Source organism: Sciurus carolinensis, chromosome 12 (assembly GCF_902686445.1).
Source record: "Sciurus carolinensis chromosome 12, mSciCar1.2, whole genome shotgun sequence".
Taxonomy (NCBI): domain Eukaryota; kingdom Metazoa; phylum Chordata; class Mammalia; order Rodentia; family Sciuridae; genus Sciurus; species Sciurus carolinensis.
Window position 1 is genome coordinate 102,419,272 of NC_062224.1, and position 19,423 is coordinate 102,438,694.

The 19,423-nt window shown below is 37.4% G+C and overlaps 2 protein-coding genes across 5 annotated transcripts in view; one reads left to right on the top strand and one right to left on the bottom strand.

Moving 5' to 3' along the window:
* The window catches only part of Rgl1 (ral guanine nucleotide dissociation stimulator like 1), a 270,086-nt gene extending 260,874 nt beyond the window's left edge, over nucleotides 1-9,212 (bottom strand). For 2 of the 4 annotated variants that reach the window (XM_047520545.1, XM_047520542.1), the window contains exon 1: nucleotides 8,798-9,212. The gene's annotated coding sequence lies outside the window, so the exon portion shown is untranslated. The remainder of the gene's footprint in view (nucleotides 1-8,797) is intronic. The other 2 variants (XM_047520547.1, XM_047520543.1) reach the window with 1 other exon arrangement.
* Nucleotides 9,213-9,458: 246 nt separating this feature from the next.
* Nucleotides 9,459-18,028, top strand: Arpc5 (actin related protein 2/3 complex subunit 5). Its single transcript, XM_047520667.1, has 4 exons — nucleotides 9,459-9,776; nucleotides 12,008-12,080; nucleotides 14,498-14,674; nucleotides 16,602-18,028. Exons 1-4 carry the CDS (start codon nucleotides 9,634-9,636, stop codon nucleotides 16,662-16,664), a joined length of 456 nt encoding a protein of 151 aa, XP_047376623.1. The 5' UTR covers nucleotides 9,459-9,633; the 3' UTR covers nucleotides 16,665-18,028.
* Nucleotides 18,029-19,423: the final 1,395 nt, after the last annotated feature.

Sequence of the window (19,423 nt, forward strand, 5' to 3'; positions counted from 1 at the left end):
GGCAATGAATGATAATACCAATAAGCTGACAGAGCAACTGCAGGAAGCAAAAGATCATTTCAACAAACAGATAGAGATTCTCAAAAAAAAACCAAACGGAAATCCTTGAAATGAAAGAAACAATAAACCAACTAAAAAAGCTCAATGGAAAGCATTACCAAGACTAGACCACTTGGAAGACAAAACCTCAGACAGTGAAGACAAAATATTTAATCTTGAAAATAAGGTTGCCCAAACAGAGAAGATGGTAAGAAATCATAAACAGAATCTCCAAGAACTATGGGACATCATGAAAAGACCAAATTTAAGAATTATTGGGATTGAGAAAGGCACAGAGATACAAACCAAAGGAATGAACAACCTATTCAATGAAATAATATCAGAAAATTTCCCAAACCTGAAGAAGGAAATGGAAAATTAAATACAAGAGGCTTACAGAACACCACATGCACAAAATCACAACAGGTCCACACCAAGGCACATTATAATGAATATGCCTAACATTCAAAATAAGATACGATTTTGAAGGCCGCAAGAGAAAAGCATCAGATTACATATAGGGGGAAACCAATATGGATAGCAGCACACTTCTCAACACAGATTCTAAAATCTAGAAGGGCCTGGAACAACATATTTCAAGCTCTGAAAGAACATGGTTGCCAAACAAGAATCCTATACCGAGCAAAACTAACCTTCAGATTTGAAGATGAAATAAAATCCTTCCATGACAAAGTTAAAAGAATTTACAAATAGAAAGCCTGCGCTACAGAATATTCTCAACAAAATATTCCATGAGGAGGAAATGAAAAACAACAATGTAGGTCGGCAAAGGGAGGAACTACCTTAAAGAAAAATCACTCAAAGGAGAAACCGAGCCAACTTAAAAACCAAAAATAAGCCAAATGACTGGGAATACGAATCATATCTCAATAATAACCCTGAACGTTAATGGCCTAAACTCATCAATCAAAAGACACAGACTGGCAGAATGGATTAAAAAGAAAGACACAACAATATGCTGCCTGCAAGAGACTCATCATCCACAAACGAAAGGTGAAAGGATGGGGAAAAACCTATCACACACATGGACTCAGTAAAAAAAGCGGGGGTTTCCATCTTTATATCAGATAAAGTGGACTTCAAGCCAAAGTTAGTCAGAAGGGATAAAGGAGGACATTTCATACTGCTTAAGGGAACCATAAATCAGGAAGACCTAATGATAGTAAATATTTATGCCCCAAACAATGGTGCATCCCTGTACATCAAACAAATCCTTCTCAATATCAGGAATCACATAGACCACAACACAATAATTCTGGGTGACTTTAACACACTGCTGTCACCACTAGATAGATCTTCCAAAAAAAAAACCAACCAAAGAAACCATAGAACTCAATAACACAATCAATAACCTAGACTTAATAGACATATATAGAATATTCCATCCATCAATAAGCGGATTCACTTTCTTCTCAGCAGCACATAGAACCTTCTTGAAAATAGACCATAAGTTATGCCACAAAGCAGTCCTTAGGAAATGCAAAAAAATAGAGATACTGCCTTGTGTTCTATCAGATCATGATGGACTGAGTAGAAATAAATGACAAAATAAAAAACAGAAATTACTCCAACACCTGGAGACTAAATAATATGCTATTGAATTAAGCATGGATAACAGAAAACATCAGAGAGGAGATAAAAAATTCTTAGAGCTCAATGACAACGACGATACAACATATCAAAATCTCTGGGACACTATGAAAGCAGTACTAAGAGGAAAATTCATTGCATGGAGAGCATTCCAGAAAAGAATGAAAAGTCAACAACTAAATGACCTAACATTACAGCTCAAAGCCCTAGAAAAAGAAGAACAGAATAACTGCAAAAGTAGTAGAAGACAGGAAATAATTAAAATCAGAGCTGAAATCAATGATATTGAACAAAAGAAACAATTTGAAAAATTGACAAAACAAAAAGCTGGTTCTTTGAGAAAGTAAACAAAATAGACAAACCCTTAGCCACACTAACAAAGAGAAGGAGAGAGAAAACTCAAATGACTAAAATTCATGATGAAAAAGGAAATATCACGACAGACACCAGTGAGATACAAAACATAATGAGAAGCTACTTCGAAAATCTGTATTCCAACAAAATAGAAACTACTGAAGACATTGACAAATTTCTAGAGACATATGCTCCTCCCAAACTGAACCAGGAGGACATACACAATTTAAACAGATCAATATCAAGCAATGAAATACAAGAAGCCATTAAAAACCTACCATCCAAGAAAAGCCCAGGACCAGACAGATTCTCAGCCGAGTTCTACAAGACCTTCAAAGAAGAACTCATTCCAATACTTCTCAAAGTATTCCAGGAAATAGAAAAGGAGGGTACCCTACCAAACTCATTCTATGAAGCTAATATCACCCTCATACCCAAACCAGGCAAAGAGACATCAAGGAAAGAAAATTTTAGACCAATACCCTTAATGAATATAGATGCAAAGATCCTTAACAAAATATTGGCAAACCGTATCCAAAAACATATTAAGAAAATCGTGCACCATGATCAAGCGGGATTCATCCCTGGAATGCAAGGGTGGTTTAACATCCGTAAATCAGTAAGCGTAATCCATCATGTCAATAGACTTAAGGATAAGAATCATATGGTTATTTCAATTGATGAAGAAAAAGCATTCAACAAAATACAACACCCCTTCATGCTCAAAACACTAGAAAAAATAGGGATAGTAGGAACATACCTGAACATTGTAAAGGCTATTTATGCTAAGCCCATGGCCAACAGCATTCTTAGTGGAGAAAAACTGAAACCATTCCCTTTAAAAACAGGAACAAGACAAGGATGTCCTCTTTCACCATTTCTGTTCAACATTGTCCTCGAAACTCTAGTCAGAGCAATTAGGCAGACCAAAGAAATTAAAGAGATACAAATAGGAAAAGAGGAGCTTAACTGTCACTATTTGCTGATAACATGATTCTGTATTTAGAGGATCCAAAACACTCCTTCAGAAAACTTCTAGACCTCATCAATGAAATCAGCAAAATAGCAGGCGATATAATCAACACGCATAAATCTAAAGCATTTTTATACGCAAGCAATGAAACAGCTGAAAGGGAAATGAGGAAAACAACTCCATTTGCAATAGCCTCAAAAAAAATAAAATACTTGGGAATCAATCTAACCAAAGAGGTAAAAGATCTCCACAATGAAAACTACAAAACATTGAAGAAAGAAATTGAGGAAGACCTTAGAAGATGGAAAGATCTCCCATGTTCTTGGATAGGAAGAATTAATATTGTCAAAATGGCCATACTACCAAAAGTGCTATACAGATTCAATGCAATTCCAATTAAAATCCCAATGATGTACCTTACAGAAATAGAGCAAGCAATCATGAAATTCATCTGGAAGAATAAGAAACCCAGAATAGCTAAAGCAATCCTTAGCAGAAAGAGTGAAGCAGGGGGGATCGCAATACCAGACCTTCAACTATACTACAAAGCAATAGTAACAAAATTGGCATGGTATTGGCACCAAAATAGACAGGTAGATCAATGGTACAGAATAGAGGACATGGACACAAACCCAAATAAATACAATTTTCTAATACTAGACATAGGTGCCAAAAATATGCAATGGAGAAATGACAGCCTCTTCAACAAATGGTGCTGGGAAAACTGGAAATCCATATGCAACAGAATGAAACTAAACCCCTATCTCTCACCCTGCACAAAAATCAACTCACAATGGATCAAGGACCTTGAAATCAGACCAGAGACCCTGCATCTTATAGAAGAAAATGTAGGTCCAAATCTTCAACTTGTTGGCTTAGGACCAGACTTCCTTAACAGGACTCCCATAGCACAAGAAATAAAAGCAAGAATCAATAACTGGGATAGATTCAAACTAAATGGCTTTCTCTCAGCAAAGTAAACTATCGGCAATGCGAAGAGAGAGCCTACAGAGTAGGAGAAAATCTTTGCCACTCATACTTCAGATAGAGCACTAATTTCCAGAATATATAAAGAACTCAAAAAACTCTACATGAAGAATACAAATAACCCAATCAACAAATGGGTTAAGGATATGAACAGACTCTTCACAGAAGAAGATCTACAAGCAATCAACAAACATATGAAAGAATGTTCACCATCTTTAGTAATAAGAGAAATGCAAATCAAAAGTACACTAAGATTCCATCTCACCCCAATTAGAATGGCAATTATGAAGAAAACAAGCAACAATAGGTGTTGGCGAGGATGTGGGGAAAAAGGTACACTCATACATTGCTGGTGGGGCTGCAAATTAGTGCATCACTCTGGAAAGCAGTGTGGAGATTCCTCAGAAAACTTGGAAAGGACCCACCATTTGACCCAGCTATCCCACTCCTTGGCCTATACCCAAAGGACTTAAAATCAGCATACTACAGAGATAGAGCCGCATCAATGTTCATAGCTGCTCAATTCACAATAGCCAGACTATGGAACCAACCTAGATGTCTTTTAATTGATGAATAAAGAAACGGTAGTATGTATATATATATATATACACACACACACAATGGAATATTACTCAGCTATAAAGAATTTAAAAATTATGGCATTTGCAGGCAAATGGATGAAATTGGAGAATATCATGTTAAGAGAGATAAGCCAATCTCAAAAATCCAAAAGATGAATGATCTCACTGATAAGCGGATGATGACACATAATGGGGGATGGGAAGCGGGCAAGAATGGAGGAAGGAGGGACTGTATAGAGGGAAAAGAGGGGTGGCAGGGGTGAGGGGAAGGAAAAATAACAATGAATCAAACACCATTACCCTATGTAAATGTATGAATACGCAAATGGTATGCCGTTACTCTATGTACAAACAGAAACGACATGTATCCCATTTGTAAAAAAAAAAAAATGTTTTGTGGCATATGACTGTATTATGAATCTCTTAAGGGAAAAAAATGTAATTGTCACTAAAAAAAAAAAATTTCACTAACCAGTAATCATAGCCATATTAAGAAATAAAGATTTCTTAAAATATATATATATATAGATTTGAAATTTCTTAAAAAGGTATAAATGAATTAAATCCAGAAAGTTATTAAAATAGTAACATTTCATAATCAAATGGAATTTAGTGTAAAAATGTGGGAATGTTTCAGTGTAGAAAAATAGGTAATATAATTCATTACAGTTGCAAAATAAAAAAATAAAAAATTATATGATTTTTGTCATTAGATTCCCCCCAAAACTGGATAATTTCAGCAGTCGTTCTTAAAGGTAATAAAACAATAGTAAATATAACATCAACTGATGAAATACTAGATAATTCCATTAAAGTAGGAACAAAGCAGGGAAGCCTATTATCACCCAGTTTTTCAACACTCTTCAATTCTAGCTAATGCAATAAGATAAGAAAAATAAATGACACAAAAATAGAAAATAAAATATAAATTACTGCTCTCTCCTCCTATAGGCGCATGCCTATAATCCTAGTAATTGGCTGAGGCAGAAGGATCACAGAATCAAGGCCAGCCTTGGCAACTTAGTGAAACCCTGTCTCAAACTAAAAATAAAAAGGGCTAGCGGGACTGGGGATGTGGATCAATGGTTGGAGTACTTGCTTTGCATGTGTGAGGCACTGGGTTCGATCCTCAGCACCACATAAAAATAAACAAATAAAGGTATTGTGTCCATCTTCAACTAAAAATATTAGAAAAAAAAAGATGGGAATGTTGCTTAGAGATAGAGCACTGGGGTTCAATTTCCAGAACTATACACACACAAAAAATTACTGTTATCTAAAATACTGTGACTGTATACTGTGACAAGAGATGCCACCTTAAAACAACTGTTAGCGTTAAGATATCCCAGTGATGGAAAGGAATACAGGATATGTTTTAAAATCCATGGTTTCCCTTTATATCATAAGCAGTTAAAACATTAATTGGAATAAAGGTCTCATTCATGGCAATGTTTTTTTAAAAAAACAAGCTTTGTTCTTTCATTTGGCATTAAACTTTTTTCCTAAGACAAGAGTACAGATTTATAATTTTTTAGATCTTTGAAGTACTCATAAATACATAACGGTCTTAAATAGTTCACCCTACCTACTCTACCTCAATGTGTAATCCTAAAATTATGTAGTTAGAACTAGCCACAAAGAAAAAACTTGAAGTTTAGAAGGCTAATAGTTTTAACACAGCACTAGTTGATGAATATTAGCAGGAATATAGTATATGGGTAACATACTAAAATTTTTTATATTGTAGTAACTGTGGAGCTAGAAACCATGTTATTAAACTACATCATTAGCAGAACTGAAATTCACATACTTATAATACAAGTTTGACATATTTGATTAACAAAGTTCACTTCCATTTCAAATAATAAAAACAATAGTGCCATGTTGCAAGATTCAGTGCTGTGGCTTGTTTTTAAAGTATTTAGTGGCAAGTTTGGGGAAAAGAAGGAAATAAGAGAGTATTTGATTTAAAGTAATGATAAGAAAGACCTATCATAATAGTTTTATCAAAATCCCTTTTAACTAAAAACATCTTTGATTCTGCCTCATCAGAGAAATAAGGAGTTACACAGACAACATTAACCTTGAGAAAATTCAGATTCAGTCCTGCTTTAATACTGAACCAAACCAGGTCATTTGCATAATCAATAATATATCTTAAAACCTCAAGGATCCTTTACATCAAGAAAAAATGTTCATTTAAAAAATTAAAATAAGGAGAATAAAATTACCTAAGATGAATTAAGCATCACTGTAAACATTAAAAATTTAGAATTTGCAAAGAAGTAGAATAATGTGTATTTTCTAATTAAGAGATAATTAAGAACAGGTTTCTTCACACTCAAAATTTCCTTAAAGCTTTATAAAGGTTTAACTGTTAGCTAATGAGGTTAGGGAGATGATTCATGTATCTCTTAAAAATACTCAATCTTTATTATTTCAAAATTAACTTGTCAGAGCATCAATTCATTGGATAGAAATGTGTTGAGTATCTGCTATGTACTAGGCACTTTGATTACCGTGAAGCAATATAAAAAACATTGTCACATTTAACATTCAACATATAAAGCAAAATTATGAGCACTCAAGACAATTATACCCTTGAGCAACTAATTTTTAAAAATTCTTTTCACCATTCCATTAAGTTGATTTCTATCCTAAGATTCTCTCCATTCTAAAATAAGAGAACAACAACAAAAATACCACCTAAATAAGGCACTACAAATAATAGAAGTGTAAGAGAAAGGATGTATTAGCACTTAAACTCCCATTTGCACTCAACAGTGCATCTAATGTTCAATTTTCTCTTCAAAGAAAATCCTGATTTAAAAGAACAAAAAGTACAATCAGTTCAACATCTAAAAAAGTAAGCTGTACTAAAGTTAGTAAAATATAAAAACAAAAATATTAAAACAGATCTTTATTCTAAGTTATGTAATGCTATCCACTGTGATAATAATGACCTTACACTTGGCTATGTGAATTTTTAAGTAAATATTACCAACAGGTAGAATATATTCTTTTGCAGTCCCAAGACAGTTCTAGGAGAATTTTTACTCATAATGTGAATATTAATTTAAGGAACTGTCACTTCTATTCGCTTCTATTACTGGAATGATATATCTTCTGGAAGGGTGATTTACTTGGGTGTGGGGAAAAATCTACATTGCTTCTTCACCCTCCCCCAAAAAAGGGTGCATTCTATTCTTGAACAGCTTTATATACATACACACACACAGAGACACGTATGTGTGTACATATACATGTACAACAAAGGCTTGATTTTGAGATTTCTCTTCCTCTTTTATCTGATTCACTAATTTCAGTGTGACTACTGTTTTTCACATTTTATTCAGTCATCAATCATATATTGAGTACCTTCTGCATGCCTGGCTTTATGTCAAGTGGAAGGAAGATACAAAAGAAAAAATAGGACAGTCTCTGCCATTCAGAATCTTGATATTTCTTTCATGGTCAAGATAAAATGATATGTTATTAAGTAATTTATGAATTTAGTGCCAAAACCAAAGACACAGGCATCATGCATTTTACATTTATGTTGAATTTTAGAGGCCTGAAACACTTTTATGTATTTAGTCCTGAGCACAATCTCGTGAAGACACTTTATTAGCCCCATTTTAGTGATAAGGACCTGAGATTCAGGATTTTGAGAACATGCCTCAATAATGCAAATTTTGAGTGGAAGAGTAAAGAAGACTCAAGCTAGGGTTTTCTAAGCCCAGTGATCTTTTAAGACAGCATAGGAAATCAAGCATGGAGTACTCAAATGGAAAACAGTCGACCTTCCTCTAGAGGTGGAACCTGCACCTGAGTAGTGTCCAGCCGAATGTCCAAGTTAATATTATTCTGCAAATACCTCTACAATGGTGCGATACACAGAGCACAACTACCCTTTCCTTAATCTTAGTGCCTTTACCTCCTCAATAAGAGCTCTGCTCTCAGAAATGGGAATGTGGAATATAATCTAAAAATCAGGCCCACATAAATAGTAAATCACAAATATCAATCTAAAAAATCTAGTTTCTATTAATTCTTACGAATTTTGTTTTCCCTCAGCACTGGAAAGCATAACTCGCCTGCCCTTTTCTCATGTTCTTGCTCCAAATAACCACTTATTTTAAGATATTAATGATCCTCCCTGCCTCGAATTCTACAAGTTCACCCCAGTTTTGCCACCCGTCCCCAGCCCCTGCCCCAGACACCTTCTCCTCCCTCCCCATGGGTAAGATACCGAGTTCAGATTCTGCAAGTCCGGTCGCTCTGCTGTCACACAGCTCTGAGAAATAAGATTTGACCTTTCGACTCCGTCCTTGGGGACCTCTTGCTGGCCACGCAGCGTAGTTTCAACCCCGGGAAAGGGGCTCGGAGCTCAGGAACGCAGCCCCTGGCAGCGCGAGGTCCGAAGCCACGACTCCGAGGACTGGAACGATGCTGGGTGCCCGGGCGTGCATCACTCTGTCCCATACTCCTGCCAACTGCAGGGGACTAGTTCCTGCAGCCAGTCCATCCTACCCCACCGGCAAGTGCAGACCTCACACAGGACCCTGAGGACAGGTCGAGGGCAGCGACGGCGGCGGCAGCAAAAGCCAAGGCCAACCGCCCCCGGTGTCCATCGCCCAAAACCTAAGGCCCCCAGGCTGGACCGCAGAAAAGCGTTTCTATGGGAACCTCCTGGGGTCACGTGACACGATCCGGCAACCAATCGCCTCTTACCTCCCCCGAGGCTCGCTTTCTGCCCGCCCGGCCGCCCCCGCCTCCTTCGCCCAGCCCCGCCCCTTTCCTGCAGGGAGTCCGCGCCTGCGCGGTGTCCTGCGCGCGCCCCCTCCCTCGCGCGCGCGCTCCCCGGGGAGCGCGGGGGCGGCGCGGGGGCTGGAGGAGAGCGCGAACCTAAGGAGGAAGAAGCTCGGCCAACGCGCAGGCCCAGAACCGCCCGGGCCGCGGCTGCGGGCTACGCCCCAGAACGGAAGAGGGAAGTGAATCCAGCGCCGGGCAGTGGGTTCCTGCCGGGCCGGGCGAGCTGAGCTGGAGGCAGCACCGAGGAGGCCTTGCCACGGGTCCGGCTCCGGGATGTCGAAGAACACGGTGTCGTCGGCCCGCTTCCGGAAGGTGGACGTGGACGAGTACGACGAGAACAAGTTCGTGGACGAGGAGGACGGGGGCGACGGGCAGGCCGGGCCCGACGAGGGCGAGGTGGACTCCTGCCTGCGGCAATATCCTTGCGTTCGCCGACCCCGCCCGGCCCCTGTCCCGCGGGGCGCCGGGGACCGGACGGACGACCCCCCGGGACGGGCGCCGAGAGCACCCGGCGGCCCGGCTCGGACCTGCCTCCGGGCTCCCGCGTGCGGAAGGGCAGGAGCTCCCCAGGAGCCCGGGTCCGCGCGTCCGCTTGCCCGGGCCCGATTCCTCAGGTGGCGCGGGCGAGCCGCCCCGGGACGGTGCTGCCGGCCGCGCCCTCGCGGCGCGGGAGGAGTGGGCCGGCCGGGGGCTGGGGTCCGCGCCCAAGTTTTCTCCCAGAACTCTCCTTACGGGGCCGCATCAGCTCCAGAATGTCTGGTGCGGCCGGGGGACGGGCGTCTTCCTTTGGTCATTCTGCTTTTCTGTCTTATGTGGTTTGGGTTTTGTAGCGTAGGGGTGGTTTGTTTCTAGCCCGGAGAGATGGAACGGTTCGCAAATTGAGGTCCTCTGTACTTAGCCCACGGTCTCGTTTACCCCCGTTTTTTAAGAGAAAAGAATCTGGCAAAATATAGATGGCACAGGATTTGTTAGCCAGGGGTAGGGAGTGAAGACAAAACACGAGAACTCCCAATAAGGAATCTTGGAGCCTTTTATCTGCTAAGAAAAGGACAATAGAGAAAAGACGGGGAATGCATTTGGAGAATCCCTGGAAATATGTAAAATAAATCCCAATGATCAAAATAGAAGATGAGTCATATGTATAAAGCAGAATCATTTTTGTGATCCTGAAATTGTTTCCATTTTAGTTAAAATATGGCTGTCAGTTCCTGGTTCCTGGTTTTGCATATTTGAATATTCATAACCGCAAATCAGCATTTATATTAGAACATTAGATCGTTTTTAGAAGAACGTAAATGTTGCAAAAACCAAAGCTGTAGTTTTAAAAAAATCTCAATTACTAGATCTTTATACATTTCTAATTATCCTTGAGTGCGTTCTTTCCTTATCAGTGCCCTGTTAAATATAATGGAGTAGTATCTGAGCAAAAATGTTTATGACAACTGTATCTTTTCATAAAGGCACCTAAATATGGCATGAAACATTTATCAATATTCTGTATAGGTTCTCCTTTGATTGTCACAGCTTTCACAATCATTTGTTACTATTTTGCACTATCTAAATACATGTTAACTTGTTTGGGTCTTTAAAAAAACAACCTAATCTACAAAAGGTGTGCTTCTTTAGAAGTCATGCAGCCTTGAAATTAGAGCTTATAACCAATCATAGGTTTTTTTTTTTTTTTTTTATTCATACCTGTTTCTGAAGAAGATAAGTGGTAAACATTTATTCTTTCTTACAACATTCCTTATTAGGAAGGGATAAATGATGTTTTATGAAACTAACATATTTTAGGTAATTCATGGTATCCGTATTAGTGGATCTTCTTTTCAAACAATTCATCCTAAAATACAAAGGTATTGTCTCTTCTTACCCTTGTTATTACAGGAAGAGACAGCCCTGGTCTGGTACTACAGATGGAAGAACAAGTGAACTCTCTGTGGTTTTCCTTTTAGGGAAATGACTGTACATTCTGACAGTCTATTGGCTTTCCTGTTTCTCATGCTTGCTAACTCACTGGTGCTTTCAGAGAGACTAAATCTAATAGGTATGGTCTAACAGAGTTTGAATAGCCTTTCTGAAGTATGAAAGAATGTATAAGACAAAAGAAAGTAAACTGCCACCTAAGGGTCATATGAGTTATTCCATTTTCTGTAATACCTTTTGGTTAGTATTGAGAAACTGCTATTATATATCATTCAGCTTGCTCGCATAATAATGCCAGCATTTTCTAACAACATTTCAGTAAATATAGAATATAGTTTTAGTATAGACTTTAATCTTTATGTTTTTCCAGCTAAAATCACATATGATATATTTTTGGTTCATTTGGGAGCCTAATAATTTCAGTGTATATTTTAGGGTTTTTAAAACCAGTCTAGATAATGTTTTTATATGTGTTTCATTGGAAGTTGAAAGATTATTAGTCTTTGATAGTTTTTTTTTTAATTCTTATGTTCTCTTATCTCAAAAATTTGCCTTTGATTGACATTGGAAACCAACACATTGAATTTCCAAAATTGAATATAGTGACAATAATAATTTTTCTTCTTATGCATAAAGTCAAGTCTTGAAAACCAAGGATTCCAGGTGTTATAATGATTTACCAGGGGCTGCCCTTTGCTGTTACCACCTTAACCTCCATCACAGGAAATATGACAGCTGCTCTCCAGGCAGCTCTGAAAAATCCCCCTATCAACACCAAGAGTCAGGCGGTGAAGGTGAGTGAGTCACAGGCTGAACATAGTGATCTCTGCTAATATCTTATTCTTACAAAAGTGCTCTGAAGTCTCACAAAGTCAGCAAATATTTTAACTAAATACTATCTCTGACATAGAATAGCTTAGAGTGTACTTTGACAGGTAAACATTTCTTGTAAAAAAAAAAAAAGAGTGCTGTAACATGAAATTAGTTATAATAATGCTACGTAGACATGGTAAATTCAAATGATAGTTTTCTCATTTCTGTGTGTGTTTAGGAAGGAGAGCAGTCAGGCTGAATTTAATGAAAGGCTTAACAAGTAAGTAAAATTTTTATCAAAATACACAGATTCTACTTGCTTTTTTGAAGCTCTTTAATTATACAAAAATTAAATGTTTATTATAAAAATTCAGACATGTCTTAAGAGATAAAAAGTTGATCATAATATTGCTACCCAGAGGTAGCATTTATTCCTTTTTGATATTGCTATATGCTTATGGAGTTTACAAGTGTTTTTGTTTTCATAAAAATAGAATTTTATAACCTGCTTTTCATCTGAATAGCAATGTCCATGAACTTCTTTTCCTTAACGGTTAAGTTTATCTCGATAGCATTCTTAACAGCTGTACACCAGTATGCCACAGTTTAGATATAACTAACCTTTTGTCACTGACTGTTTTTTTTTTTCTTACGGTGTGTATGATGGAAATGAATAAGTTGGGATGGATTTTAATTATTTCCTTTTAACAGACTCCTAGAAGTGAACCATGGGATCAAGGAATGCACATTTTTTAAACCTTTTGGTACATAAGATATTGCCAAATTGCCCTTCAGAAAAATTGTGCAACTTATGTTCCCTGCAGCAGTCATTCGCTAATTCTTCATGACCTGTTTCCTTATTATTTAAAATGAAGGGGCTGAGCTTGTAGCTCAGTGGTAGGGCACTTGCCTGGCATGTGTGAGGCACTGGGTTTGCTTCTCAGCACTGCATATAAATAAAATAAAGGTCCATTGCCAACTAAAAATATATTTTAAGAAGAATACAATTTTAAAAATAAAATGAAGCATAAGTAAATCAAATTCCATGCATGTATGGTTTCGTCAGAATGAACCCAACTATTATATATAACTAATGCACTAATAAAAGAAAAAATAGTTATTAAAATAATATAAAACAACATATTTCCCATTACAAATAAATAAATAGGGCCTAAAACATCATCCCACTGTCAGTGGCTATTTATATGTTGCAGAACCTCAAGATTCTCCTTAATTGAATAGTAGTACGTAATAACTTAGATAAATGCATGATAATTGTTATCCAGGCAACATAGTATTTTATAAGGGGGAATTTTCCTTTGCTTTTTAAAAGTTATTAGGAACATCATTGAAATTTCAGTTTTACCACCTTCTGCTTTCATGTGGGTGGTTTTTATCACAGCTTGTGGGTGGGAGGTTATAACTCTGGGTGCACAGATATTTTTCTAAATCAGGTCATTTAAACTGAAGATAGCAATAGGTGGTAGAAACATTCTGTAAAATCCTGGCCAGTAGGGATGCCAAAGACAGCACATTGTGTTGAATAAGAAGAAACAAAGGATTGAAAGGGTCAATTAAGTGTTCCCTTTGCTTTGCTGAATTGGTAAAAAAAAAAAAAACAACTTTGCTCTTAGAGCAGCCTTTTACCAGAAGAAAAAGGATCGTTAGGAAGGAACATCACTGTATCTCATATCTATAGATACAAAACTTAAAATAAGTTTTCTTAATATTTTAAAATAAAATTTTTAAGAAAAAATTATTTCTGAAGCATAGTTCAAAGTAGAACTGCAAATCAATTTCCTTGTTTTAATAGGATTTTTGAGACTGAGAAGTAAAATTTAAATATTTTTAATTATTAAATTACCATACCAGTCTATTAGTGAATCCTCTCAGCTGTCTCCAGTCACGTCAGGAATCTGTCCACTTCTCACCACCTTTAGTGCCACGCTAACCTGAAACCAACCTGTATTACTGCAGCCACTTCCTAATTGGGCTCGCTGCTTCTGCCTTGCCCCCTGCACCCACAGCTTATTCTCAACAAAGACAACAAAATGATCCTGTTAATGTGATCAGATGATAGTAAGGCTCCTAAAACCCTCCAGTGTCTTAGAGTAAAAACCAAAGTCCTTACAATGGCCTGGAGGCCTTCCATGATCTGCTTTCCAATAACCTGTCTTCCTGTCCTGCTGCTCTCTGACCACTCTGCCCTAACCATACGGAGTCCTTTGAACACTCTGAACCCACACCACAGTACTTGTTCCTTCTCATTCTGTAACACCTTCCATATTCTAAAGGTTTCCTCTTTCAGGTCTTTATTCAAATGTCACCTCAGGGTAACATTTCTAAAATTGTAGTCCCTCACATATATCTGAATGTTTTGTTATCTCTAATCCCCCAGGATCGGGCAGGCAGCATTGTCTTGAAGGTGCTCATCTCTTTTAAAGCTAATGATATTGAAAAGGCCGTTCAATCTCTGGACAAGAATGGTGTGGATCTCCTAATGAAGTATATTTATAAGGGCTTTGAGAGCCCATCTGACAATAGCAGTGCTATGTTACTACAGTGGCATGAAAAGGTAAGTTATAAGTTATAAAACTGTGTAACTGTTTCCTCTCTCACCTTAATAACTACTTTGGCTTGACTGGACACCTACATTATTACAAATAAAATATATGAAAATGAGTAGTTCAGGTATGTGCTTACTAGTGTTGCTCTTTTAAGAGATTCTGATTTTTAACACATTTTATTCACATATACTTAGTGCATATATTATGACTCATTAAACCTTGTCCTGAACTTTTAATTAAATGAAAACTTTACAAAGGAAAGTAAAAGCCATGAATTATTTTATAGTGATCAAAGAAGGAAACAACCTAAGATGAACAGATAAAATGTGGTACATACCTACAGTGCAGTGTTATTCAGCCACAAACAGGAATGAACTTCTGCTACAAGCTACAACATGGATCAACCTGGAAAACTACTAAGTGAAATAAGCCAGACACACCAAAAAATATATTTTACAAACTGGAATAGGCAAATTTAAAGGAACTGAAAGTCATTAGAGCTTATCAGAGACTAGAGAAAGAGGGGAATATAGAGTTATGGATTATGGCGATGGCTGCCAAACATGAATATAATTAATACCACCGAATTTTTGTAAAAATGACAAATGGCAAATTTTGTTGCATATTTTGCCACAATATTTTTTTAAAAAGAAAACAAGGAAAATCAGGAATTTTTAAATCCCTTTTTCTATTTTCATGTATTTTGTTGAGAACTTAGTATATTCTAGATATTCTTCCAAGGATTTTTCATATTAACTCATTGGATCCTCATAAAAATACTAGGAGGAAAAACTTTCTATTCCTTTTTTGTAGATGAGAAAACTGGAGTTAAGTCTTCATTTCTTCTTAACATGAGTCACTAGTCTTTGCCAATATTATCTCCTAAATGCTCCTCAGATGCATCCACTCAAATGCATCTCTCCTCTACCTCTCAGTTCACAGCATCTCTCCAGTCTGTTGCTATAGCTTCTTAACTGGCTTCCCAGCTGCCAGTTTGCCTCCCTCAAATCTGTTCTCCACCCAACCTCCGGAATAATCTCTTTAAAACTCAAACGTGCCTTTGTTGGTCACCAGAAGAATAAAGCCCAAGTTCCCACGTCTAACCTCCACTATGTCGTTCTTCCCGGAGGCTGCAGCAGTGCCAGCCTTTCCCTTTTCACACCTCCAGTCTCTCACCTCCTCATCCATTTAGCATGTTGGTTTTCTCCAGGAAGACGTACCTAAAACATTCCTTGGTACTGTCAGGCTGGGCATATGCTTTTTGTTTTTTGTAGCACTCTTGCCATTTCATACATGATATTAAAATGTTTTATTTATCAGACTTTCTTCCCAGCAGACCAGAAGATGCTAGATTTATTCACTTTTGCATCCCCAGCATCTGGCACAGTACTTGATACACACTGGTATAAAGCAAGTATTTTTTTAAGTAACCAGAGCTTCTAGTTCCTAATACTAAGTCTGGCTTTCAAATTTTCAAGTTACAGTCAAAGTTCCTAAGTTTTTAGCTATTAAATAATATCTTCTGACAAACTAATCTAAATGGAAGTTGGAATGGTTGATCTCAATTTGATTGTCTTCCTGTGATGAGAAAGAGATGCAGAATGTCCTCAATTTATATTTGAGCACCTGTTTTAGGCAAGAACATTATGCTGCATATTTTCAAAACCTGATTTGGAAATGTACTAGAATGTAAACTAAATCTGACTAGAACAGAAGCTGGAGAGGGCAAGGATATTGAAAGTTTTACTTATTATTGTATCTTTAATGCAATAAGCAGTGCCTGGTGCATAATGGTACTCAAGAAATACTTACTAAATTAATGAATTCACAGTCTGTTGCTGTACCCATTCCTTCTTGAAGAAAAGAAAATGTGTTATTTAACATGAGACATGACCTTTCAACATTCTGTGAACATTTGTATTTGATTTGTTATAGGCACTTGCTGCTGGAGGAGTAGGATCCATTGTTCGTGTCTTGACTGCAAGGAAAACGGTGTAGTCCAGCAGGAACTGGTTCCACCGTGGGAGTGGGAATTGCTGGTACAAAGACCAAAACAACCAAATGCCACCGCTGCCCTGTGGGTAGCATCTGTTTCTCTCAGCTTTGCCTTCTTGCTTCCTTTTTCATATCTATAAAGAAGAGAATTACATACCAGATTTCCTTTCATGAAAATTAGGATAATGTGGAGGAAATTTGGCTTCAGCAGGATTGTTTCATCCTCTCATAATCATTTCAATGATGTGTATACCAGTCTGTGTATAGTATCATGTATGTTCAGGTTTAATTGTGCAATCTTAAACCCCTATCAGCTGATTTCTGTGCTCTTTTATATTATTTTTGACTAATACTGAGGGATCTGATCAAAATTTGAGGCCAGTTTCCTAACTCATTGCTAGTCAGGAAGTGATCTTCATTTTTTAAAAAAATTAATAAATAGATAAATGTATACATATATTTACATATATGTATATATATATTTATTTATTTATTTGAGAAACTGGCAGCTATTAATTGCAAAACTGGACCATACTTCTCTTATTTAAGCAAAAGTGGTGAGTGAAAACCACTACTAATTTCCACTTTTATTTCTGCTTGCCTCCAGATTATGCTGTTTTACGAATGCTACTTCCTTTCAACATTCAATTATCATGGCCTCTTGATTTCTTTGTGGTCACCCAGGGTCCAGAACAAGGAATCTTGTTCTATACAGGTGTATCTGTAAAATATCAGAGCCTATTTGGCATGATATTAAAACTTTTGTTTCAATAATATGGCTCCCTTTGGGGAAACTACTCCAAATCAGAAAGGATGTAGAAACTTTGATACAGTTCAAACTCTGGGCAGCCTCTGAATGAAATACTATTTCTTTAGAAAAATAGTAGCTGCCTTGGACATTATGATGATGTATATGAATATTTAATATACCATTTAGTATGCCCTATAAATGTCCTCAGTGTTCTTCAGGGTAATTGGGATCTCAAAAGATTTGGTTCAGATCCAAACAAATAACATATTCTGTGTTCAGCTCAGTGTTTTTTAAAAAAAGAAAATGCCACACAGCAAAAAATTGTTTACTTTGTTGGACAAACCAAATCGGTTCTCAAAAAGTGACCGGTGCTTATAAAAAGCTATTATTACAGAGTAGCTCAAAAAAAAAAACCACCCAAAAACATATGACCAAGAGGGAAGTTAGCCTGTGTTTAGTATTTACATTGGCTACCAGTTTCATAATCACTGACTTAAGTGAAAACTGGTGCAGAAATTCTTTAAACTCTGCCGTTTTTGATACCTGCTCTTTGTTTTTTGTTTTGTTTTGTAAAAATGATAAACTTCAGAAAATAAAATGTCAGTGTTGAATAATTTATTATTTTTACTTTAATGCTCATGAATGTGTGGTTAAGTAAGAGGAAAGGTTTCCTGGTACTACCATGTATTGTATTCTTGAAAAGAACCAATTTGGTTTGTTTATAAAATTAACTTTATACAAATACAAGGTAATAGAGAAGAGGAGTGAGTAGTTAGTGGGGGCAGAGCACTGCTGAAGCCTTCGGAGTGAGTCCATAGCCCTCTGGATACCCAGAGAACACTGGTAGCATCACTGCCCAGAGACCTAGCTCGAGTGTGCAAGTTCACCTAGCAGCTCCAGCCATTCACTCCCAGCATCTAAACTACTTCTCACACCTCAAACCTATTTCACGTATATGTCTACTTAGAGCAACTTCAGTTTGTTTTCATCTGTACCTAACTAAATCCCTATTTAAAGCCTTCAAAGCTACCAGGCAATTCAGAGGGCTGTGAGTTAAGAGAAACCAAGCAATAGTAGTAGTCAAGTAGGTATAACATAACCATTTTAAAATGAAAAAAAAAGTTACACTTTTTCATAGAATCCTTAACATCACTTTAGAGACTGAAGATTTGGGGAAAATTCTGGAGTTCCATATTCTATATTCATAACAATAGGTGTGTTTAAAATCTGCCAGCCTGTCAGCTTTACTCAGGGAAGATAGTAAAAATATAACGAGCAATATAGCATAGGGACTAAACCAGTAACTAGTAGTTGGAAACAACTGACTCAGCTGATGCACCTGGCTAATGTCAGTGCAGGTTGTAGTAGCCATGACAATGCCATAGCTTGTGAAGAGTTTAGATTAGTTGTGGGGAAAAAATATAAGTGCCAACAAGTACTTTTACTCAAAAGTGGTTCTTTACCTTAGTAAGTTTATTGTTTTGCTTTTGCCATTTTTTGAAAAGTTAAAAAATAAGCAAGCAACCCTTTTTTGGTTGTTAGGTAACAGTCACATGAGCTAATAAGTATGATAGCTTAAGGAAATCCATTAATACAGAAGTGAAACCAAGGTGTAGATTGGTACAAATTAACCAATTTTTTAAGCATTTACTGTTATCACCAGGGTTATAAAGGACATAGCAGAGGAGTAAGCTCTGGGTCTTTCTCACAAGTTGCTTTCAGTCTAATTGGGAAGTAAGATGTAGGTATTATTATGGTTTGAATCTAGAATGTCCCCCCCTAAAAGCTCATACACTTAAAGACTTGGTCCCCAATGCAACAGTGTCCAGAGGTGGGCCTTTGGGGAGGTTTTTGGATCATGGAACTTTAGCCTCAGAGTGATTTGATCCATTTGACATCTTGGTGACTTGAATGGATTACTGGGAAATGAGACCCAATTGGCCAGGCCCTGGAGGGGTTTATCTTGTCCCGGCCTCCCCTTCCCTCCTGTCTCCTGTCAGGAGCTGATGAG

Coding starts and splice junctions, on each gene's coding strand:
- Arpc5 (XM_047520667.1), top strand. CDS start 9,634: ATGTCGAAGAACACGGTGTCGTCGGCCCGCTTCCGGAAGGTGGACGTG. Junction 9,777..12,007: donor GTGGACTCCTGCCTGCGGCA/ATATCCTTGCGT, acceptor AACCTCCATCAC/AGGAAATATGACAGCTGCTC. Junction 14,675..16,601: donor TACTACAGTGGCATGAAAAG/GTAAGTTATAAG, acceptor GATTTGTTATAG/GCACTTGCTGCTGGAGGAGT.